The 24,330-nt window shown below is 46.5% G+C and overlaps 2 protein-coding genes across 2 annotated transcripts; both read left to right on the top strand.

Annotated features, from left to right (window-relative positions):
• The first annotated feature begins 994 nt into the window (after positions 1–994).
• Zmynd19 (zinc finger MYND-type containing 19) lies at positions 995–11,162 on the top strand. The gene is made up of 6 exons (XM_085681226.2): positions 995–1,248; positions 2,782–2,841; positions 3,995–4,101; positions 4,681–4,821; positions 9,713–9,893; positions 10,570–11,162. The coding sequence occupies exons 1-6, from the start codon at positions 1,198–1,200 to the stop codon at positions 10,711–10,713; spliced, it is 684 nt and encodes a 227-aa protein (XP_085537352.1). The 5' UTR covers positions 995–1,197; the 3' UTR covers positions 10,714–11,162.
• Positions 11,163–11,512: 350 nt separating this feature from the next.
• On the top strand, positions 11,513–21,712 carry Dph7 (diphthamide biosynthesis 7). The gene is made up of 9 exons (XM_048425676.3): positions 11,513–13,992; positions 14,399–14,532; positions 14,857–14,944; positions 15,831–15,925; positions 16,630–16,802; positions 19,061–19,130; positions 19,220–19,285; positions 19,682–19,854; positions 21,071–21,712. Exons 1-9 carry the CDS (start codon positions 13,846–13,848, stop codon positions 21,508–21,510), a joined length of 1,386 nt encoding a protein of 461 aa, XP_048281633.1. The 5' UTR covers positions 11,513–13,845; the 3' UTR covers positions 21,511–21,712.
• Positions 21,713–24,330: the final 2,618 nt, after the last annotated feature.

Genomic DNA, 24,330 nt, shown 5'->3' with positions numbered 1-24,330 from the left:
CCCTCTACAAGAGCAACCTCTTTGACTCATCAGGTGTATCCTGGGGTCTCCTTTCAAGCCATGCGGATGTGTCGAATTACTATTTTGGAGGAACTTATAGTAAGAGTACTGGCTTTATTACCAGGGAAACACACGCTGCTCCATCTTAAGAATCCCGCCCCTTTTCTCTTAACTTCGGGACACCATCACAAGTCTGAAGAGGTTGGTGGGACAGGTGCGTTTTGAGCAAAGCGTCTGGGAGTCCTGTGAAGTTCCAAGGGCTGAGAGACGTTCTAGGTTCACTCGGGACGCTTGGTAACTATTTCCTAAACAGAACAATGAGAGCCAGCAACGTCTGCAGATCCTTAGATGCCTGGAGTCACCTTGAAGCAAGAGGAGCCTAGCCTTAGGTTTGAGCTTTAGGCCTTACCGGCTGTGTCACGATTCGAGACTATGAGGTCTCGCTTTCCGAGAGACAGATATCCAACCAGCCTCCGGCTCCTCACCGAAGGTCTTATCCTTCTTTGGAGACCTAAGGCGCGTCGGATCCGGGAGGCACGGCGTAGGTATTCGCCGCTGCCTCGCAGGTTGGTTCTGGAGACCTGAGCCACTCACACAGTATCGTGCCAGGTCGTAAAAACCCCATAAGGACAGACGTTCCACGTCGCCCTGCCGTACACAGCTCCGAGAAGAGAACGCAGGCGGCTAAGAGTCACGAAGAAACCGCAACAAAATCACACTCTCCTGACGCCCCAGCCGCCGCAGCGCGCACAAAGCTTCCCGCGAAATTGACGTTGCGCCGGCCGCCGCGCAGGCGCCGCCCCCGATCGCCCCTCCCCCCGCACTTGGTTTTTTTTTTCACTGCGCCTGCGCCCTTTCCCCATTCCTATTGGTCGGCTGGCCACGGCGCGCCACGGCCGGCGGAGGGCGCGTCCCGCAATTGGTCGGTCGCCGCCGGTGGGGGGTGTGTCCCGGTCACGCCCCGCCCTCGGCTCCGCTCGCTGGTGTGCGCGCGGCGGTGGCGGCGGCGCGTGGCAGGTCCGGCGGGCGCGAGGCGGCGGCGGTGGCCCGAACCCGGCCCAGCCTCGTCCGCCCGCGGCCCGCCCGGCCTGACCCCGGCCCCGGCCTGACCCGGAGTGCCGCGGCCTCGCTCCGGCCCGGCCCGGTCGGGAGCCTCCGGAGGGAGCGGCTCCGCCTGCCGAGAGCGCAGGCCCGGCCATGACCGACTTTAAATTGGGCATCGTGCGGCTCGGCCGGGTGGCCGGGAAGGTGAGCGGTGTGGAGCGGCGGCGAGGCCTGCGCGGGCTGGGGCACCTGGGCGAGCAGCTGCGCGGGCCTGCTTGGTTCGGGCGCCGCCTTCCGCGCGGGGACCTTCCCCGCGGCCGTGGGCGCGCCCCTCGGCCTCAGGACTCGTGTGGGACTGGCTTGCACGGAACAGTTCCCGGCGTTCGTCCTGTGTCGCCCCGGGCGGGCACCTCCGGCGGCTCCGGCGGCCAGGCTGCACCTGCGGCCGCACGGTTTAAACGCGGCGGCCTCCCGCCGTAAACGCCCTCGGCCCGTAGCTGTGAGGCGAGCGGAGTCGCCGGTCCGCAGTAGATCTCGGCGGCGGCGCGTTTTAACGTTGCCCAAGGGGTGGCCACGTTCGGTCACTCGAGTCGCAGGCTTCCCTAGAGCACAAACGAGGCGCCAGGGCTCTAATGTTGGTGGGCTGGAAGGCTCTTCGGTGCTCCTCGCCCGGGCCACCACCCACCACATGTTGTAGCTGGGCCCCGAGTCTTGGTGCCGTTCAGGAACTGTGGACCTTAATTCTGTTCCTCCCACCCCTGGCTGCAGCTGCTTGTGGGAGAGAGGACCAGACAGAAAGTAGGGGCAGGTAACTGAGATCCTAGAAAGGTCTTCCAGGAAAGTAAGACCAACCTGTGATCCTTTTCATTTTTGCAAGAGCTCAGAAAAGGGCTACTAGAACTTTCTAACTAGGGAGGAATGGGAGCCTAGACGCCTTTCGACTCGGTAATTAATTGCAGCAGCCTTGGCCCTTAAAGCTTTTACTAGGAACATTTGAGACCAGAGGAACAAGCGCTATCCAGTGAGCACGTGCAAAACCTACCCAACCTACTGAATAAGCAGTACTTAAAAACCTGAATTTTCTGTCGCAATCTCATTCCCTTCTACTTCAGTAAACTTGTAGTGACCGAGTTTCTGGGTGCATTAAAACCTCAGTACCGCTTGCCAGTCAGCGCCTATCCGGTGTGGATGGACCCTGAAGCCTAATGACTCTGGAAAATGTGATCACTTTTTTTTTTGTTGGTTTGTTTTTTGTTTTTGTTTTCTTTTTCGAAACGGTTTCTCTGTGTAGCCCAGGCTGGTCTGGAACTCAAAGATAATCCTGCCTCTGCCTCCTGAGTCCGTGGAATTAAAGGTGTGGAGGTGTGGGCCACTACCACCCTGCCTTGTTTTACTTTTAACATACTAAATTTGACTAATTTGAATTTTTACTTCATAGTTTTTTGTTTTGTTTTGCTTTTGTTTCTTTGTTTTTTGAGACAGGGTCTCACTATGTGGTCTTGGCAGTCCTGGAACTCACAGAGTTCTGTCTGCCACTACCTTAGAGTGTTGAGATTAAAGGTATGTACCGCTATGCCTAGCTTCGACAGTGCTATAGGCTGTGCTAAGGCACCATTTAAGATTCGGTTATTTTCTATCTCATTGAAAAATATTGCAGATCCCTGCTATTGCTAGTTATGGTGTTACTGTTTCTTAGATCGATCTCACATGTAACCTTTGAAACATGGTTTATTTCAGACCAAATACACACTGATAGATGAGCAAGACATACCACTGGTGGAGAGCTACTCCTTTGAGGTAAGGATTATTTTTGTTTGATGCTCAGGAAACATGAAGATGAGTTTCCTTCCTGGTTTTGGGAGAACAAGAGAATAACCACTAATACTTATGAGCACTCAGCTCCAAATCAGGTTGTCACAACCTGGATGTACAGTCGATACTGCCCAGTAGAGCCCACGTGACCTCTTTTGCCCTGCCCTGATTACTAATCTTTTGTTTAGGCTTGTTTGGTTGGTTTTTGGTTTTACTTTTTCTTTTTCTTTTTTTTTTTTTTTTTTTGAGACAGTTTTTGTGTGTAGGTTTGAAGGCTGTCCTGGAACTCGCTCTGTAGACCAGGCTAGCCTCAAACTCACAGAGATCCGCCTGCCTTTACCTCTGAACTGAAGTTAAATAGATATCTTAAACCAAATAAGCAGACCTGTTTTGAATGTTGCTCTCCTCCAGTCTCTGCACCTTGATTGGGGAGACCATCCTGCCCTCAGTGTATTCTTGATAAAGGATTACAAGCTCTGCTGCCCTCTCCAGTAACTTTTACATCAATCATTTCAGTCTGTCTCAGCACCCACACTTTCATAGCTGCTACTTATCCAGGAATTATTTGTGTCCTTCTGTTTTTGGACGGGATCTTGTTAGGCACCCTCAAGCCAGCTATGAATACTCATTCTCCCTGTCTTCACTTCCTGAATGCTGTGATTACAGATACGGATTATCACAGCCAACTTTCTGGACTTTTTGTTTTTTTCCTCTCAAGTATTTTTTTCTTGGGCTTTACTTATTTTTATTTTATATGTATTAATGTTTACCTGAATGTCTGTACTAGTCACAGACAGTTGTGAAGCCACCATGTGGGTGCTGGGCGTTAAGTCCAGGTCCTCTGAAAGAGCAGCCAGTACTCTTAACTGCTGAGACATCTCTCGTACCACCCCCACCCACCCCACTCCGTTTCTGGACTTTTTTAAGGATGGGAAACTTTATTGCTTGGTGTCTACAATATTTTCCAAGTTGTTCATGAGGGTTTTTTGCCTGAGTGGAACAGGAAGAAGCCCCTGTGCTTTTCGAGTCCTTGAAGCAGGATGTCACCTGTACTTACGGCATTTTTCTAAGCTGCACTAGAAATGTTGCTGAGAGTTGGAGGCTTTCCAACAGACCTACTCTGCTTTGTGCTCCTCAGGCTCGAATGGAAGTAGATGCCGATGGAAATGGTGCTAAGATATTTGCATATGCCTTCGACAAAAACCGAGGAAGGGGCTCAGGCAGGCTTCTGCATGAGCTGCTGTGGTGGGTATTTTCCAGCTGCTAAGTCTCCCTACCTAACCCCATGTGAGCTGAGATACATACAGTATGCTTGAAGGCTAGGGAGTCAGATTTAGGCTTATCTTCCCTAAGTCTGCGAGTTTATTTTAGTGGCCTTTACTACTAACACAGAGGAATGTATATCTTACTTTAAACAGCTGGTGGGATTCTGAGGAGATAAAGCCTTGTGGAGGAAGGGGTTCTACTTCTGGTGATTCAGACTGCATCCTTAGAAAATGGACTATTGAACCTGGGTGTGTAAGGTGGGGTTTGAAATGTTGAGACCTTCCAGATGGAAGTTGTCTCTAGATTATTTTGGTAGTCTGGGGGTTCTATCCATTACCCTCTGAGCAAAGACCTTAAATTCAAGGGCAAAACCATCAGTCTGGTCCTGTTTGTGTTGGCCACACTGATGTTGCTTGGCTTCCTCTTGGTATCCCCCTTCGATAGGGAAGGGCCCAATTCAGACCTCATGATTGATATTTCTGTGTGGTTGGACATTCATGCTCAAATAGAAGTGCTTGAGGGTCTTTCCCCCAAGAAAAAAAAATTGTCTTTCCCTAGGGAACGACATAGGGGAGGTGTGGCTCCCGGGTTTCAGGTGGTACATCTCAATGCTGTGACTGTGGACAATCGTCTGGACAACCTGCAGTTAGTTCCATGGGGCTGGCGACCTAAAGCTGAAGAGACCTCCAGCAAGCAAAGGTGGGTCTTTCCTGGCCAACACCTGATTCCTAAAGGGCCATCCCATGTTTCTGTGTTCCTTTTTGCACTTTTACTGTGAGTGTTTTGGGACCTTGATATCCTACCTGCCACCATCCATGGGGGGGCAATTTGTCTTTTCTTCATGGAAGAAGGAAATATTTTTTCCTTTCTTTTTAATTTTTTGGTGTGTGTGGGGGGGTTAGAAACGGTCTCCCTGACTGTTTAGCAACTCAGTATGTACTATGTACAATATGTAGACCAGGCACAGAGATTTCTCCTGCCTCTGTTTCCCCTGTGCTTGGCTAGAAGAATTTTTATGATTAATTTTTGGGATTGATTTTTGTTGGTAATTGGCTCTAAGAACATTTTAGCTAATGTGATGGAATGAGACCATACCCCCCCAAGACCACACAGCTAGGTTTCTATCATGTTCCTTTGCTGAATAGCTTTCCCTGAGCAGTGGTTTAAAGGAAGTAGTAGGACAGAACGTAGGGACTGGGCCTCTTGGTTTTCCAGTTCCCTATGGTCCTGAAAACAGCATAGTACAAGCTTTCTGTTCTGAAAGTCCTGTTCTTGCTGGCCCTGGGACTTATCACGGTGAACTTCATGAAGCTTTGGAGAAGAGCTGAGGAACCAACAGGAAATGGTTGAGGGGGAGGGGTTTGAAAATGCCCATAGTCCCAAGCCACACAGGTATCATTGACCTATCATAGACTCATTCTGAGGGCTCTGTGAGTTTCTGTACATGTCCTTAAGTCTAAGCAGCCTTCCTTGCACTGACCACCCCAACAGATGCTAGTAGCATTGGTGAGGTTGATGTTATTAGATGGTAGGTGGATCTTTTAGCGGTTGTTTTCAGGTGATGCTAGAGCTCCATGTAGTGCAGGTAGGAACTGTGGGAGGACCCAGCTTTTATACTTGATGTTTAGTGTTGGTCTCCAGGTCCTTAGAAGACAGTTGCCTTAGAAGACTCTGCTCTTGCAGAGTGTGAAGGCAGCCCTGGGAGGGTCTCAAATTTCAAATCTTCTTGGTTTCCTGCTTCCTACTCTGATGTCAGAGGTTTGAGTCTTCAGTTCTGTCTTACCACTCCCTCCCTACTCTCTTTTTATTTTTTAATTTTCTTTTTTGTGTAGTTGAGAATGACCTTGAACTACCATCCTCCTAAGAAGTAGACATCCTATTCAGTAGGGTCCCCACATGATGGTCTTATTATCCTGTGGTTGAGTGCTGTCTTTTTTTTTTTTTAAGATTTATTTATTATGTGTACAGTATTCTCAGTATTCTGTCTGCATGTATGCCTGCAGGCCAGAAGAGGGCACCAGATCTCTTTACAGATGGTTGTGAGCCACCATGTGGTTGCTGGGAATTGAACTCAGGACCTTTGGAAGAGCAGGCAGTGCTCTTAACCGCTGAGCCACCTCTCCAGCCCTTGAGTGCTGTCTTTAACCTTCTGAATATACCTTATGATCATGCAATGCAACTACAGTTAAAAACTCTATTTGGAAAGGGGCAGTTACAGTCCTGGGGATAGAGAGCTGATGTTTGTGGTCAGATGGCTTGTTAACCCTTTCCTCAGCCAGTTTTTACTAAGCTTGGTTGAAGCTGTGCCCTTCAGGTAGGTAGTAGCTCTTGCTGGCAGAGGCAGACCCAGATTGGACTAGGATCCATGAAGCATATCTGGTATTTGTGTGTAAGTGGGTGTAGAGGGAGAGAATGAATATATTTGTTTCAGGAGGGGGTGCTTGAGCCTGTGGGCACATGCGGTCAGAGAAGGATGTCCAGTGTCCTGGTTTGTTTATGAGAGCAGGTTGTTTATAAAGTTCAGTTAAACAGCCCCTGTGCAGAGAAACCAGCCATGTATCTCCAAAGCCCCACACAGTCTGTTATACTCACTTATGGGCATCCAACAGTCATATTAGGGCTATCTTGGTTAAGTTTCTGTTAACATGATAAAATACCATGACCAAAAGCAACTTTAAAGAAAGGGTTTATTTTAGTCTTCATGTCTCAGTCCATCATTGAGGGAATTAAAGGGCAGAAATTCAATCAGGAATCTGAAAGCAGAGACCACTTTGAGAGCATTATTTATTAACTTTCTCTCCATTGCTAGTTCACCTTTCTCACACAGTCTAGGCTGACTTGCCCAAAATTGATACTGCCCATAGTGGTTTAGGCCCTCCTATATCAATTATCATTTAAGAAAATGCCCCTATGTATAGTCTACATGCAAGTCTGATGGAGGTAATTTCTCAGTTGAAGCTTCATCTTTCCAAGTGATTGGTTTCTATCAAACTGACAAAAAACTAACTGGCATAATTGATTCTTTTCAACTTGACATACTATACGTATGTATGTGTATTTGGTTTTTCGAGGCGGGGTTTCTCAATAGCTGTCGAAGCAGTCCTAGAACTCACTCTGTAGACCAGACTGGCCTCGAACTCACAGAGATCTGCCTGCCTCTTCCTCCTGAGTGCTGGGTTTAAAGGCATATGCCAACACAGCCTGGCCTCCTTTCGTTTCTTGTCTCCAGAATCTGATGTTAATATCCTGATATAAAACCAAAAGTCAACAATATAAATAACTAACTCATTGTTGAACATCCGCAACTCACTCATAATCTCTGGGCTCCACAGGGTTTAGGCAGCTCTGTGCCACTTCTAGCTCTGCCATCTACAGCATGCCACCGCTTACCTTGTAGTCAGTCTTATGGTAGGTCTGCTCCACATATTCAGCTGTCGTTGGTGCTTATCCCACAGTCCTGGCATTTCCAGTTTACTGGGATTTTCAGCTGAGGCTGCTCACTTAACCGATGGCCTCTCCTGGATCTCAGCTGTTTTCCTTGAACTCTTCAGTCCTGATCCTCCATGCTGCCAAAACCATTTTAGTGTGAGAGACTCTTACACATGACCAAGTTTGACTCTCTGCTTGAGATGTAGCATTGGCCCCTTCTAGGTCACAACACTGTGCTAGCCGACAGGATATACTTTCTACAGGATTTCATCTCAGTGATGTGGGTCTTTTGTTAATCACAGCTGATTCTTCAGCCCCAGCTAGATCCTTAATTCAAATACATCACTTGAACATTTCCGAAGCTAGGCTTCCATCCTCTACATTCTTTCAACACTGTTTTGTTTGTTTTGATTTCTTAAGACAAGGTTTCTCTGTGAAACAGTCCTGGCTGTCCTGGAACTTGCTTTGTAGATCAGGCTGCATCGAACTCAGATCTGCCTGCCTCTGCCTCCCAAGTGCTGGAATTAAAGGTGTGTGCCACCAGTGTTTGGCCTCTTTCAACGCTCTTGTCTTCTAAATGTCCACAGAACAACCCATTAAGCTTGGAACACTGGCTTTTCTAGCCCAAAGTTCCAAATACCTCCACAATCCTCCCTAAAACAACCTAATTAAATCTGTCACAGCAAAATCCTATTCTCTGGCATTAATTTCTGTATTAGTTATTTTTCTGTGACTGATAAGACACCATGACTAAAAGCAACTTAAGAAAGAGTTTACTTGGGATAGAGTTCCAGATGGATAAGAATCTGTTATGACCAGGAAGCATAGAACAAGCAGCAAGCATGACAGCCAGAGCAGGAAGCTGATAGTTTACATCCTCAACCACAAAAAATAAAGCAAAGAGCACAGAGTATAAGTAACCCAAGGCTTTAAACTCAACCTGCCTCTAGTGACATACTTCCTTCAAGTCTGTATCTCCTAAACCTCTCCAAAGTGCTGCCAACTGGGCACCAAGTGTTCAAATACCTGCATCTCTTAGAGGGGGGCATTTCTCCTTTAGACCACTGTAGTGAGGGGCTGCGGAGCTGCGGGCAGGCCTGCTTTTCATCCCGCCCGGCTCCTGCGTGATTAGCTTAGCCCCAGAAATAACAACACACAAATTGTATTCATTTAACCACTGCCTGGCCCATTATCTCTAGAGAGTTAGTTACTGACTAACTCTCACATCTTGATTAACCCATTTTTAATAATCTGTATAGCACCACGAGGTGTGGCTTACCGGGAAAGATTCAGCATGTCTGACCTGGTGGCTGGCTCCATGGCGTCTGCCTCATTGCCCTCTTCCCAGCATTATATTCTGTTTACTCCGCCTACCTAATTTTCTGTCCTATCAAAGGGCCAAGGCAGTCTCTTTATTGACCAATGAAAATAACACAATAGACAGATAACCCTCCTCCATCAGACCACCACATGGGCCTTCTTCATGTAGCACAAGTCTCAGATCGTAGTTCCTGTTGCAATAGTCAGTTACTTCTGGCTCACTTATTCAGGAGGGATTTTCAGAAAGGAAGGATTGCTATGACCTAAAAGGGGAAGTAGTAGGCTAATGGTAGTTGGTGCTTCCTAGGTTAAAGGGCAGGATGGTGGTCTTCTTGGAGGCACCAAGTAGCGAAGCTTGCCAAACTCCATGGTTTTGTGTGCCTGTCAGCCCTAGCATTGGGAGAGTGATAGACTAGGCTTGTGTATTACTGACAGGTCTGCCTGCCTGCCTGCCTGCCTGCCTGCCTTCGACAAGATTTCACTGTATAGCTCTGATTGCCATCACACCTGGCTAGGATTAAAATTTTTGGATTTTTTTTTTTTTTTTTTTTTTGGAGATAGGATTTCTCTGTTTTTCTTTGACCGTCTTGGAACTCACTCTGTAGACCAGGCTGGCCTCGAACTCACAGAGATCCGCCTGCCTCTTCCTGAGTGCTGAGATTAAAGGTTTGTGCCACATTAAACGTTTTTAATGTGGAGTGGTTAGTACATGCAGTAGTGATGGACAAGCCAAACTCAAGTTGCCAGAACTGGGCAGAACCTACTTATTTTGGGTAGCTATCTTCTCTCCTTGTGCTGACCTGGTCTGACAAAGTGGACTGAGGCCTTTACTTTCTTTCAGGGAGCAAAGCTTATACTGGCTTGCAATCCAGCAGCTTCCCACAGACCCTATAGAAGAACAATTCCCTGTCCTGAATGTGACCCGGTACTATAATGCCAATGGAGATGTGGTGGAAGAGGAAGAGAATTCCTGTACATACTATGAGTGTCACTATCCTCCTTGTACAGTGATTGAGAAGCAGGTATGGTGTGCTACGCTGAGTCTTGGCCACTTCTGCCCAGCAGTATGGGTGTAACGAGGCAGTTGTTTTCCTGGAGACGCCTGGTAGCCCTGGGTTTCTACTAGGGTGACTCTTCCTTTGCTGCTGTTCCTGTCTAGACAGGCCATATTCTCTTCAGCTACAGTGCCTGTATAGTCAGTCTCTCTCTCAGTGTGTGTGTGTGACTTTTGAGGTGGGATTTTTTTTTTTACTTATTTTATTTGTGTTTTAGCCTGTATGTATATCTGTGTGAAGGTACTGGGTCCTGGAGTTACAGACAGTTGTAAGCTGCCATATGGGTGCTGGGAATTGAACCCAGGTCCTCTAGAAGAGCAATCAGTGCTCTTAATCACTGAGCCATCCCTCCAGACCTGAGGTGGGATTCTTAATCTATAAGCCATCCTGGCCTGGAACTCCCTATATATGTAGATCAGACTGGGTCACTGGACATCCTAGTGCTGGGATTGCAAGAGTGACACACCATGCCTGGCTTTTTACGGGGAAGAGGGATGGGCTTTGAGTCCAGGACCTTGCATGTGGACCGTGTGCTGAACTTCATTTCCCACATAGGGTTTTATTATTGTGTTCTTTCAGATGCTGAGATACAGTTTCCATGCATTTTGTTGTGATATTGAAGCCACAGTGTTTTGTGTTTCAGCTTCGGGAGTTCAATATCTGTGGGCGTTGCCAGGTGGCTCGATATTGTGGCTCTCAGTGCCAGCAGAAGGACTGGCCTGCCCACAAGAAGCACTGTCGGGAGAGGAAGCGTCCCTTTCAGCATGAGCTTGAGCCAGAGCGATGACGGGCTGAAGAGCTGCCACTGCTGCAGGTTCAAGGTTTCCAGCTCGTCATGAGCACAGTGGAAGATAGACTGGCAGTTGAACCTGGAGGTGCCAAAGAAGCCAGCAATGGATCCAGAGCAGCTGCCATAAGACCACAGCAACATGAAGCCTGTGGGGACAGTGCTCCTCCAGTGTTCACCCCCAGCAGAGACAACGGGGAGGCTCCCTAGGACCTTTCTCATTATTTATATGTTAATATGTTTGTAAACTCATGTACAGTTTTTTTGGCGGGGAGGTGAGGGGAGGGTTAGAAACCTCAAATAGAATCATTTGTTGTATTCCTCAAATGGTAAACAGTTGACATTCGGCTAGAAACTGTCATGTAGTCAAGCTTCTGGGGGTGGGGATCCCACCGAGAGGCATGCACAGAGTCATGTCTAAACAGGCAGAGTAAAGGGGTAGAATCATCTTTGTGACCAGTCTTTGCTCAAACCCCTGTTGTCCAGCTTTTTTTTTTTTTTTCTTCCCTTGAGACAGTGTCTCTTCATTTAGTCCTGGCTTTCTTGGAACTTAGTATGTATCCAGGCTGGCTTTGAACTCAAAGAGACCCACCTGCCTCTGCCTCATGAGTGCTGTGATTAAAGGCGTGTATGAACACGCCTGACTCAACTTTATTTTTAAGAGGAACTGATTTAATGGAAATGAAGGTTGGCCTCTGAGCCGCATAGAATGCTAGCTAGTAGCACAAGGGAGGCTCTGACTGCTGTGTCTGGTGGTAGGTGCGAGTGTTCTAGTAGGTAGTTACTGCTTTGGTTACTAAAGGGTGCTTGTTTTAGTTAGGATTTCTTTTGCTGTGATAAAAACACCATGACCTGGAAAGGAGGGATTCTATCAGCTTGCAGTTCCACATCACTGTTCACTGAAGCTTATTTTGCTCCTCACAACTTGCTCAGTCTGATTTTATAAAGCACCCAAGATCATCAGCCCAGTGGTGGCTCTATCCATAGTGAACTGGGGCCTCCCAAATCAATCGTCAAGAAAATTCAGTACAGGCTTGTCCACAGGCCAATCTGGTGAGGCATTTTCATAATTGCCTTCTAAAATGACTCTAGTTTGTGTCGAGTTGACATAAAACTAACCAGCATAGTCCTGTATATTCCTACATTTGTAAATGTTCATCTTTAGGCACAAAGAACCTTGGAGCCAGTTCCAATTGCAGGTTGGTACTGGGGTGAGTGAGGGCTAGGCAGCCAAAGTGGAGCCAGTGCCTCATTCTCTGCAGTTTTGGTCCCCAGGTTAGCTAGTCCTGTGTTCTTTGGGAGAACCACAGGTATCTGAGGGCTATTTGGTAACTTGCAAAAATGAACCCATCTGTGTTGCTGAAGTCTTATCTCAGGGTATAACCCCTCCTGCTTTGAGCTGCTACTTGACTGCTGGCCTGGTTGGTCTGCAGGTTCCTGCTATATTCTTCCCTATTGCATTTCTATCACATTCCTTGACTCTCAGTGTGCTCAATGCTATCTCTGGCAGAGCACAGCCCTTTGGTCTCGTGTTTATGAATGGCACTCCTATGACTGTTTCTGCTTTTACGTTACACAGTGGCCTGGAGGGGAGGCACCATACCTTGAGTGTGTTTTAAGCTTGGAGAAGTGCCTATATCAGACCTATTCCAAGGAGCATTCCCGTTTCTGCTCTGAAGGCCATGGTAGTTATTAGCTGGCATAGTTGGGATCCCTGCTCAGATCCTAGGTTGAACATCAATTTGTATGTCATTGGGGAGGGGAGATGTGCTTATGTATATTGTAAAATACTGCTACCAACATCAGCTGACTTGAGCCCTCATGTCTTCACTTGGATAAACTAAGTGGCTAGGACTGTTGTAAAAGGTTCCCATGTGGGTTAAATTTCTTGGGATGAGCCATCAAAGCTACAAACTGATAATTGCCTCTATCTTTAAGAATGGCTGGATTGGGACTTTATCCTGTCCCTGTCCCCTGACCAACAGTGGCTGCTTTACACTGTGAACATTGCATCAGGAATTTCTACCTAGAGAACACTCAGGATTGCACAGCTGACCTAGAGGCATTGCTGGTAAAGGTGATGGTATGCGTTAGGCTTGCCTCTGGGTTCTTCCAATCAACTCTTCCACACCTGCTAGCACAGGTGCTGCTGTGCAGTGAAGGGGTATATCGGGCCACTTTTGTTGGTGGTGTCTTCCCATGTCTGTTGCCATCCCTGCCTTCTTTCAGATTATCCCTACCTCTTGTTCTTTGTAGCTGCTTATCTAGACTGTTCTGTGAATGTTCTGGTGGTTCAGTTATGGAACCCTTTCACCCTTCTGTAATGTATTGGGCTATTTGACCTTGGAATAATATAGTGCTGGAGGGATTGAGGTCTGTTCAAAATGTCCTAGGTAGGTTCCTCTGCTTCAGCTGCTAACTAATCTGCAAGCTGGGTAAATAGCCATATCCCTGCTTCCGTTCCCAGACTGGATACTCAGGTGTCCTGTGAATTTGCTTCCTGGAGCTGCTGTAACTAAGTGCCAAAATCTGGTTGGACTAAAACTAGAGATTGTCTCTTGGGTCTGTCTCATGGTTTAATCAAGGTTCTTACTGCCATGACCACTGCAAGTACTGGGGAAAGGTGCTGCAAGTCTACATCTGATAGCATTCTGGGCTCATCTATGCGTTGTTTCAGACTTCAGAGGGTACACATTAAGTCTGTGCATGTTTCTAAATTTCTCTACATGAAGACTATATTGGGAGCATCATTTTTTTCGCTATAAAGGACATTTCCAAAGGTTATGAGTTACTGGGGTTTAACTTCAACACGCATATTTTTGGGACGTAATTGGAATCACAAGGTGTAAAAAACTCATTTCCCCAAGCCAACTGTTATTTACAATACAGGAATTTTCTTGAGGGCTTCTGCATCTACTTGAGATCAGGTTTTTAATTCCTCTTTCCCTAAGTCATTGCTTTTTGCTCCCCGCCCGTAGCAGGACTCTGTATCTATTTCCTGCGGTCCTCCGGTAGGTAGGGGGCGCAGCATTTCCGCTGTCTCTTCTAGACCGGAAATTTCTTCCCAGGGTCAGACGTGACTGAAGAAAGTGGAGAGCCTGTGTCGCGCATGCATCTTTTGGTTTTGACTCGATGGCGGGCAGCTGGTCGGGCGTCCTGCAGACTCTGCAGGCAGTGGACACTGAATTTACTGCGGACTCGGTGGAGTGGTGCCCAGTAGAGGGTTGCCAGCACCTGATGGCCTGCGGAACCTACCAGCTGCGAACGCCCGAGGACCAGGTGCACGGCTGGGAGGGTCAGGCCGGGGCAGGAGAGGGACTACTGGCCACCATAAAAGGCCTAAATCTGTGAAAACTAATGGGAAAGTAAAGTGGGACCTTTCAGGACCATGCCAATCTCCGGAAGGTTTTTTTCTGAGCTTGCGAAACCAAGTGGGATTGTAGCCATGTAACTGCAGGCAGGTCCGGGCGGTCCTGGCTGTACTGGCTCCGGGAGAGCTCCTCTGTTCATTGAACACTTGGAGGAAAAGAGATTCTTTTCTCAGAAACTGAGAGTTTCCACTTCAGTCAGAAACTAGTCTCTGTCCTGGCCCTCCTTTTTGTTCTAGTTTTTTTTTTTTTTTTCTTTTCCATCCTTTGTGATCTCGGTATCTGTTAAGGTAATCAGGAAATATGTGTATTTGTAGCCTGCCCTGGATGTCAGCGAGCCTCAAGTTCGTTTAGGTCGTCTTTACCTGTACAGTTTCAATGAGGACAACACGGCTAACCCTCTGGTGGAGGTGCATAGAAGGGATTCTCCTGCCATCCTGGACATGAAATGGTAGGATTTGGGTAACTCCACCTGGTCTGAAAGCCTGGATGATGCCCTAGGGCCCTTCAAGGAAATAGGGAATTGAACTCTGGGTTTCATAATTTTCTGTCCTTAGGAGGTAGAAAGCCCAGCTTGACATTTCTCTGGTCAGTTTCCCAACCCCAGAGTCAGGATTAGTCTGGGATGCAATGTGAGGTCCAGGTTTATAACCTGGAAAGCCTTTGGTGACAGAACAGTTGACTCTAACCTGATTTGGGAAAGGAAATATAACACATCACTGGAGTTCATGGTGTTCCTCCAAGCCGTGATTGTATTCCTGCGTTCTCCCATCAGGTGCCATATCCCAGTGTCTGGCCACATACTTTTAGGCTTGGCAGATGCCAGTGGATCTGTAGAGCTGCTCCGCCTGATAGAACATGAGGTCAGTGATGGGTCATGCATTAATGGGAAAGGGACCTTAGTGGAGAGTGTTGATGAGGGGTCTGTACTGATGGAGCCATTTTCCTAGGCTGATCTCGTCTGTGATAGACTTTGTTATAAATGTTTTAAGAAATTATAGAGTCTATTTTAAGTTATACAGGGTTCTGGTGAGATAAGAGCACCAGGAGTATCCCAAAAGAAGGTTGTCCACTGGTCTGGGTTTCTGTAGGAACTGCACAGCAAGCATGTCTGGGGTTTATACCAAGGCTAAGAATACCAGTAAATCTCTTGTGTGAAAAGGGTCTCCTTCCCTCCCAGTCTCCCTCCCTCCCCTTCTCCCTCTCTCCTTCCCTCCCTTTCCCTCTCCCTCTCTTTCCCTCTCCCTCTTTAAAAAAGAAAGGGGGCCTTTCTTTTCTTTTAAAAGATTTTGTTTCTATTTTTAATTGTGTGACTGGGGTTTATGAGTGTGAGTGTCATGCCCACAGAGGCCAGAAGAAGGTGTCAGGTCCCCTGGAGCTGGAGTTTCCACGGCTTCAGGTGCTACCCTGTGCTTGATAAGTGTAAGAGCTCACTCTTAGATGAAATGTTAATTATGGGCTGAGGGTGGAGCCTAGTAGCAGACTGCTTGCCTAGCATGCATGAGGCCTCGAGTTCCACCTCTAGCACTATTAAAGCATAAATAACAAAAGCCCAGGTAAGGCAGAGCCTGCCTCTACTACCAGTATTTGGAGAGTTGCCGTGAAAAGACTGCTTGAGCTTGAAAGTTCAAGATGAATATGAGCAGCATAGGGAACCCTGTCTCAAAAAACAAACAGTAACTGATGCACGTTGCTCATATAGGGAATGGAGGTTTGCCTAGACAAGGGTGCCCCTTTTCTTTCCAGTAGAAGAACAGTTATACCCTACAACCAATGTCCAGCCTTACCCTGGAGGAGAGAGGTCTGTCCTTGTCCCTAGATTGGTCAACTGGGAAACCTGGAAGGTAAGGGTCAGCTTTGGTGGGGGTCTGAGTTTCCTGAGGAACAATGCCTATTTCTATTCCAGGAAGAATTAAAGCTACCTTCTGCTAGTTTGGTTCCTAAAACCTGAATTTTACTATCAGTCCTATCCTTTATTCCTTTCCTTTTTTAAAGATTTATTTATTTATTTTGTTACAGTGTTCTGTCTGCATGTGTGTGTGCCTACAGGCCAGAAGAGGGCACCAGATTTCATTACAGACGGTTGTGAGCTGGCTGTGGTTGCTGGGAATTAAACTCAGGACCTCTGGAAGAACAATCAGTGCTCTTAACCTCTGAGCCAACTCTCCAGCCTCAGTCCTATCCTTAAAAACAGAAAATCATAGCATTTTGGATAAGTAGTGATGATGCCATCATCAAGAGAAGCCAGCCAGTGTTTTAGTGACAAACTATGTGATCGTTTCATCCTTTGCCAGATACCCAAGAGGCTATCTTGGAGGTATGGTTATACACTGCCCGAGGTTATCCTGTGGCATATATGGGAACTAGAAGAGAATGTTTGTGATGGTTCTTTCTTATAATACCAGCACTCAGGAGACTGAGGCAGGTGGATTTCAAGTGTAAGACCCACCTGAGCTACTTGGAACCTGGCTCTAAAACAAACAAATGAAAACCAGAAAAGGATGGTGAGTAGAGTTTAATAGACTCTCCTTTGGCTGCTTCCTTCTAGAGCCAAAGACCAGCCCTTGAAGATCATTAGCAGTGATTCTAAGGGGCAGCTGCATCTCCTGATGGTTAATGAGGGAGCGGCTGAACTGCAGCTCATGGCTTCATGGCCGGCCCATCACTTTGAGGCCTGGATTGCTGCTTTCGATTACTGGCACACAGAACTCGTGTATTCAGGTGAGTTGGACCTCGGTATAGTCATCTCTGATGAAGACTTGTTAAAGACAGGGAGAGGAGAAGATGGGGCTAGGCCAAAGCTGTGATTCAGAACATGTGAGGCCTTAGGACTGTCTGTGGACGGTACATCCTCTGATGAGCAGCTATGGCTGGTCCCACATCCCACTTCTCAGGACTTTTTGTAGAGCAGGCCTGGGTTAGAGGAAATAGGTGCCTGCCAAGCTGTCTGTCTGCTCATGGTGCTTTCACTGTGAAATCTGCTCTCATCGCCTTTTTGTTTGCTTTGTGTAGACTTTCTCACAGATTTTAGGTTTGTCCTTTTCTAGATATAGCTTCCCTTCCAAAAGGAAAGAAAGCATGAGGGAAATAGGTAGATTTCCTGTTTTTGAATGGCTTATCACTTTGGTGCTATTTATATGAGAATGAGAAATTAACAAAATTGGGTGACTTCTCTCCCCAGTAGAGTAGCTAAGTCATGTGAGCCGGGAAGGGCTGGTCTTAGAAAAGACAGAATAAAATTTAAAATACTTGAGCTTCCCAGGGCCATGTATGTCTAGTTCCAACTTCCTTTTTTGGTCATTTTTGTTTGGATGTTTGTTTTGTTTTTGTGTTTTTTGAGACAAAGAATGTCTCTATGTAGATTTGACTGTCCTGGAGCCCATGTAGCATAGCCTGGAATTCATAGAGGTCTATTTGCCTCTGCTTTTGGAGTGTTGGGATTAAAGGTATACACCATGCTTTCGGTTCTGTTTCTAGTGAGGAGCCTGCACCAACACTATCTTCACCAGCCCGGTTCATGTCTAATCTCTCATGGACCCCAGCACTTACTGTGATAATTATTATATATATAATGCTGATTTTTATTTTTCAGGGGTAGGTTCCAATCTGTGTCATTTGCTATTATACCCTTGAACGAATTTTCTAAGAACCATGAAGAGTCCATTTTTGAAGGGTTCCCCCCACCTATTTTTTTAAGATCTTTTTTTAAAAAATTTATTTATTTGTTTATTTATTATGTATACGATATTCTGTCTATGTATATGTGTACAGGCTAGAAGAGGGCACCAGACCTCATTACAGATGGTTGTGAGCCACCATGTGGTTGCCAGGAATTGAACTCAGGACCTTTGGAAGAGCAGGCAATGCTCTTAACTACTGAGCCATCTCTCCAGCCCTTTTTTTAAGTTCTTTAATTCTAGGATTAGTTTTATCTCTTTATTCACTCAGCAGGTACTTACTGAGTTTGCCGTGGAGACTCACTCTGTAATCTCAGTACTTGGGAGGCTGAGAAGGGAGTATTGCTGTTATTCTGATGATAGACTGAGCTACATGTCCAGCCATACTGTCTCAAAACAAAACCAGACCAAACACAATGACCTTTATTTCCTCCAACCAAAAATAGTTGAAACAAAAACCAAACAAACAACCCTCCTCCAAGCTAAAAAACCAAAACCAAACAGACACACAAACAGAAACACAAGCAGTTTATGTAATAGGGACACCGTAGCAAGCAGCCTATTTCCTCCAAGCTTACATTGAAGGGGAAAGTAGAATCTAGTCTAATGTGTAAGAGCAGGGAATGGCATGGAGGTCAGAGGTATGGTAATGTTCTGGAAAAAGAAGGAAGAAGAGTGTGCCCGAGAGCTGTATGCGGTGAGGAGTGGCCCCACAGCAGGTGTGCCTGGTGTGAGGGAAGACCAGCCAGCACAGCCAGCATGAAGATAGAAGGGCTTGCCACCACCGGCAATAAGGGCAGGGCTCGGGCTTTGCACGCTAAGAGGAACTGGAGTGAAGTAGAGTAACTGCAGAGAAGTGACATTTTCTGATTTACAGTCGAAATTTAAGAGGATCTCTGGTTTTTGGTAAATTACAAAACAGGAGGGCAGAGCCTGGGGTCTGTTAACCAGAGGAGGAGAAAAGTGGCTTTTACTGGGGTCCATGTAGAAGACACAGTGTTAAGTGTACTGCTGTTTTTGCAGAGGACTCAGGTTCAGTTCTCAGCATCTACGTGGCAGCTCACAACTGTCTGTAACTCCAGTTCTAGGGAATCCTATGCCCTTTTCTGACCTCTAGAGTGGTAAACAGTGCTTTGATCTTCTACCCAGTTTCCCTCAATTGGAAGATAGAGTACCTAGTGATTGTTTTTGATGCTCTCCCAGATTTCCTAACCATGGCACCACACAGGAAAGGTACCTAAGATCTTTCTTGCAGACTCCTTATCATTATCACTGTTGATAGACTTCTCTGTCATTCCACAGGGGGAGATGACTGCCTTCTGAGAGGCTGGGACACTAGGATTCTTGGCACACCTGTCTTCACTAGCAAAAGGTAGCTGTTCAGAGCTCGGGCACGGCCCCTCCATGCTCCTGTCTTAGGGCATTTCATCCTCTCCCTTGCTTGTTCCGCTTTGCCTACAGACACTCCATGGGCGTGTGCAGCATCCAGACCAACCCCCATCAGGAACATATACTGGCTACTGGAAGGTGAGTCCATGGTGTGGGTCTGCTGCTTGTGCATTTCTCAGCTCTTCTCCACAAGGATTCAAAATTGCGTACGAAGCTCTCAACCAAACCACAGTTCAGGTATCTGGGTCCAGAAAGTGGGGCTTACCTATGTCCTTAAAGATAAATGAGACAGGCTGTTTGTGCAGGACTTTAACCCCAGCACCAAGGAGGCAGAGGCAGGGTGGATCTCTATGAGTTTCAGGCCAGCCTGATCTGTATCGTGAGTTCCAGGTCAGCCAAAGCTTTATAGTGAGACCCTGTCTCAAAAAAAGTGAGTGGGCCAGGACTTGGGAGGTGTTTGCTGACACCACAAGGTCTTAGGGAAGATATGAGCATGGACTTTCCTGTATGTAAATGTCTGGTGGATGGTTCTAGTTATGATGAGCATGTTCTGCTTTGGGACACTCGGAACATAAAGCAGCCGTTGGCAGATGTGCCAGTGCAAGGAGGCGTATGGAGGCTCAAGTGGCACCCAGTCTACCACCACCTACTCCTGGCGGCTTGCATGTACAATGGCTTCAAGATTCTCAACTGCCAGAAGGCCATTGGTAAGTGGGAACATAGAGCTGGCCTCAGGGTAGGGAGTCAGTTGATTTTTCTCCATAGACCACACCCAGAACTTGCCACAGCCCTGCCCTGTGCAGCACTGGACTTCAATTTCAAGAACCCACTTTCATCCTGATTTCCTCATGCCCAGATCAGTTGTTTAAGTCTTCCTGCATTTTGCAGTTCTGACTGCACTGGGGCCCTGTCCAGAAACATTACCCCTTGTCACATGACCATCCCTACCCTGCTTTCTCTTGAACAGCGTAGACTGTGGTCTCCCCATGGCTCACACGTGTTGCCTTCCTCTTGTTCCCTTTCTCACAGAACCTGGTATTAGTTAAGCCTAACTCTACCTGTGGCTGTAGGTAAAGAGCCTGTCTTCTAGGGTGTGCTGTAGGACGTTCTTGGATTTGCTTGGTGAACCACACTGTGAACTAACATTATCAGAACCATTTCTCATTGCCCTTTCTCTTTCCAAGCCCTGATTTGCCAGGCTGTCTGGGGGAAATTACCAGAAAGAAACTTCTTCTGCAGACCTACTCAGGACTGCAAGTTCCTAGCCACTGGGCTACAGCCAGAGGCATTTGCCATTCATTCCTCATCCTTGCTGTGGTCCTCTTAGTCTCTGTACTCCACGTGTGTTCTCCATTTTTTTATCTTTTAAAAATATTTTGTGTATATGTGTGAGTGCCTGCATGTATGTATGAGTACTGTGTGCATGCCTGGTGCCTGAGGAAGCCGGAAGAGGATTTAGGAATCTCCGGGACTGGAGTTACCAGTAGTTATTACTTGCCATGTGAGTGCTGTGAATCGAACCCAGGCCTTTTCCAAGAGCAGCAAGTTCTCTCAACTGTTGAGCCATCTCTCTTGCTCTGTGCTCCCCATTTATTTTCTGTCCTCTTCCATCTTACTTCTGTGTCCTTTGTGAGTGAGTTACACCGCCTTCTAGAAAGCCTTTGCCAAACCCTCCAGTTGGGAAGCATGCCCCTTGTTTGTGGGTCTCGTTTAGACCTGGCTGATCTCAGAGGCACAGTGCACATTGCAAAATGCACATCTGGTTTCTTTTCTGCCCACCTGTGCACATCTTCATTCTTCTTCTGCAGACAGTGAATGTGTGTGCTGATAGAATGGCTGCTCTTGGTGGAAGCTGAGGGAGACATAAATGGAGGCTGGTTAGCTTTGAATAATGCTGATTTTCCTCTCTGTCTCTTGCTGCAGAGGAGAAGCAGGACGTAACTGTCTCAATAGCCCATGAAATGCCAAACTCACTAGTATATGGGGCTGACTGGTCCTGGCTTCTTTGCCATTCTACGAAGCCCACATCCACCTGCTCCTTTGATCAGAATGAGATGGGAACCAGAGCTGCAGACCGCCCCAGTCTGAAGGTTGCCGAGGAGCCACCAGTGCCTTTCCATGAACAAGTAGTGGACCACTACATGGATGGCCCTGCTAATGCTCCCAGTAGAGCTGAATTGGAGGCTTCTCTCCTTTCAATAACAGAGGACATGAAAAGCAGCAGCCAGCTACACTCCTCTTCCAAGATCTGTGATCTCAGCCTCTTCTCTGGTGGAGGGAGTTTTGACAATAGCCTCCTGGCCACCTGCTCCTTTTACAACCATGTTCTCCACCTCTGGAAGTGGAAGACAAAGCAAGCTTGAGACTGCACTCTTTGCATCTATACTGGATGTGACTTGGGGAGTGCTGGCCTTTGAAAATGGACTTTGTGATTGTTTTGGCAGTGAATGGTGTTTTTCAGCTCTACAACTAAGTATCTTGGTGTGTTTTGATATTCAGCCCTTCATTAAGTCCTTATTTATATTAAATAACTTCAAATTTTTAAAATTTTTAAAAAAATTGTAATCATATGTGTGTTTATGTTTGTGTGTGGATGCTGAAAGAAGCCAGAAGAGGGAGCTAACATTACAGGTGATTGTGAGCCACTACATGGGAACCAAACTTGGGTCCTCTGCAAGAATATATGCTCTTACCCAATAAGATCCTAAACCTTTCAGTTAAAAAAAAAAATTCCATCTGCATGGTAGTGGTGGCACATGCCTTTAATCCCAGCACTCGGGAGACAGAGGCAGGTGGATCTCTGTGAGTTCCAAGCCAGGCTAGTATACAAAATGAGTTCCCGGACAGCCTATTACACAGAGAAACTCTGTCTCAAGAAAACAGAAAAACAGTTGAGCAGTGATGGTGCATGCCTTTTAATACCAGCACTCGGGAGGCAGAGGTAGGTGGATCTCTGTGAGTTCGAGGCCAGCCTGGGCTATAGAGCTAGTTCCAGGACAGGCTCCATAGCTACTGAGAAACCCTGTCTTGAAGAGAGAGAGAGATTTAAAAGCCATGTGGTGGTGCCGCACACCTTTTTAATTCTACCCTTTGGGAGGCAGAGGCATGCAGATTTCAGTTTGACTCCAGCCAGGACTACACAGAGAAACCCTATCTAGAAAAAACAAAAAACAATTATGTATATGAGTGCTTTGCTGTGCTCCCAGAGGTTAAGAGAGGATGTTGGATCACCTGAAAGACTGACAGCTGGGAGCCACCTTGTGGGTGCTGAAAGAGCAGGCAGTACTCTTAACTCCTGAACCATCTTTAGCCTGTAGTCCCTAAGTTGGTTTTTTTTGTTTTTGGTTTTTTAATTTTTGTGTGGGTACAAACACCACTGTGCACACGTGGAGATCAGAGGACAACTGGCAGGAGTTGGATCTCCTAACATGGGACCCAGGGATCCAACTTAGTTAGCAGTCTTGGTAGTAAGTACCACTGAGCCATCCTGCTAGCCCCATAGTACCTCATTTAAAGTCTCACTTTATCACATTAGAAGCCATTTCCTAAACAGAGGTTATAGTTTTATTTTTTGGTATTGGAATGCTAGCCAAACACTATTTCCAGCTCTGAACTAATTTTAAAAATGGATACTAGAATAAAAGGAGGCGTGTAAACATTGTAAGCTGCTTCAGGGAACACAAACTTGGAGTGTTTGGCATGGTCAGTATGAGATACTTATAGCATTAATAGCTTGATCAGTTTTCATGTCTAGATAGATGGGTTTTGCAGGAACATATCGGGTGTGCAGCAACCAACATTCCCATTTTTAATATCTGGGAGGAAAAGGCATTGGAATGTGTCTAACCCTTTGAAGGGTACACAAGTGTTTTGAAGAGAAAATGGTGTTTTTGTTTCTTTAAATGTTGGACATCAAATGCAGGAACTGCACGTGCTCGAGGGCTTACGGTTATCCATCAATGAATTGTACTCCTAGCCTCACTACCTTTTTCTTTCCCATGCCTGTGTAGTCCAGGCTGGTTGACTTGAACTCTTGGCGGCCTCCATACCTAATCTTCCCAAATGCTGGGTTCATAGGTATGAGATTACTATGCCCTTCTGCTCTTTTAATACAGGGCCTTAGCCAGGAGTGGTGGTGCATGTCTTTCATACCTGCACTCAGCAAACACATGAAGGTGTATCTCTGTGAGGTTGAGGCCAGCCTGGTGGTCTACATAGCAAGTTCCAGGACAGCCAAAGATGTGCAGAAAGATTCTGGTCTCAGAAAGAAAAATCTTCCTTTGTAGCCCTGGCTGATCTGAAATTTGTAATCCCTTCCTAGTCTTAAATGCTAGGACTGCAAGTGTGCAACACTATGCCTTGTTTTTGTTTGTGTGTGTACATATATGCCTGAGTGTGGCAGACAGGCCAATCTTGGGTGCCATTCAAGATGATGGCCTTGTCTTTTTTTGAGCTAAGGTCTCTTACTGGGATCTGAGGTTAACTGATTAGACTTGACTGGGCAGCAAGCCCTAGAGATCCTGCTGTCTTTCCTAGTGCTGAGATTATAATCATGGGCTTAATCATAAGTCTTCATGATTGCATGGCAAGCACTAGATGGGCATAACTTTCCCCAGTCCTTGTTATTTTTTGATGAAATAACATTTTTATTTTTTTGATTTTTTTGAGACAGGGTTTCTCTGTAGCTTTTTGATTATCATTAAAGTGATCAATTTGCTGGGCAGTGGTGGTGCACGCCTTTAATCCCAGCAGAGGCAGAGGCAAGCAAATCTCTGTGAGTTTGAGGACAGCCTGGTCTACAGATCCAGGACAGCAAGAGAGAGATAAACAGGGAAACCCTGTCTCGAAAAACTGAAAAAAAACAAAATTCTCAGTTACTGGCCCATTTATTTCAATAAAAGGTATTAAATGTAAGGGTCAGCTAAGTCTTAAAGGGACATATAACATCTGAGGAACGGTGACAAATCGGGTACAGGGGTCATGAAAAAGCAGTTTGGCATTGATTGCTTTTGTCACTTCCATCTTTACGTTTTCCTTGGGGATACTTACTACTCTCTGACTTGGAGCCAGAGAGGTACCCAGACCTGACTCGGTTGGAATTTGTTATAGACTCTGTAGCTACTGCATGTATTCTGCCCTGCGGCTCACTTACTTTAGTGACTTGATTCAAAACACACATTGCA

The sequence above is a fragment of the Myodes glareolus genome, chromosome 21, assembly GCF_982192425.1.
Source record: "Myodes glareolus chromosome 21, mMyoGla1.1, whole genome shotgun sequence".
Classification (NCBI taxonomy): Eukaryota; Metazoa; Chordata; class Mammalia; order Rodentia; family Cricetidae; genus Myodes; species Myodes glareolus.
Note: the sequence above shows the minus strand (reverse complement) of the source record. Positions and strands in the feature narration are given on the sequence as shown.

Excerpts from the sequence above, each read along its gene's own strand:
- Zmynd19 (XM_085681226.2), top strand. The coding sequence starts at position 1,198 with ATGACCGACTTTAAATTGGGCATCGTGCGGCTCGGCCGGGTGGCCGGG. Across the intron at positions 2,842-3,994 it reads TGGAGAGCTACTCCTTTGAG|GCTCGAATGGAAGTAGATGC; the intron begins GTAAGGATTATT and ends TGTGCTCCTCAG. Across the intron at positions 9,894-10,569 it reads GTACAGTGATTGAGAAGCAG|CTTCGGGAGTTCAATATCTG; the intron begins GTATGGTGTGCT and ends TTTGTGTTTCAG.
- Dph7 (XM_048425676.3), top strand. The coding sequence starts at position 13,846 with ATGGCGGGCAGCTGGTCGGGCGTCCTGCAGACTCTGCAGGCAGTGGAC. Across the intron at positions 14,533-14,856 it reads GCCATCCTGGACATGAAATG|GTGCCATATCCCAGTGTCTG; the intron begins GTAGGATTTGGG and ends TTCTCCCATCAG. Across the intron at positions 19,855-21,070 it reads CAACTGCCAGAAGGCCATTG|AGGAGAAGCAGGACGTAACT; the intron begins GTAAGTGGGAAC and ends CTCTTGCTGCAG.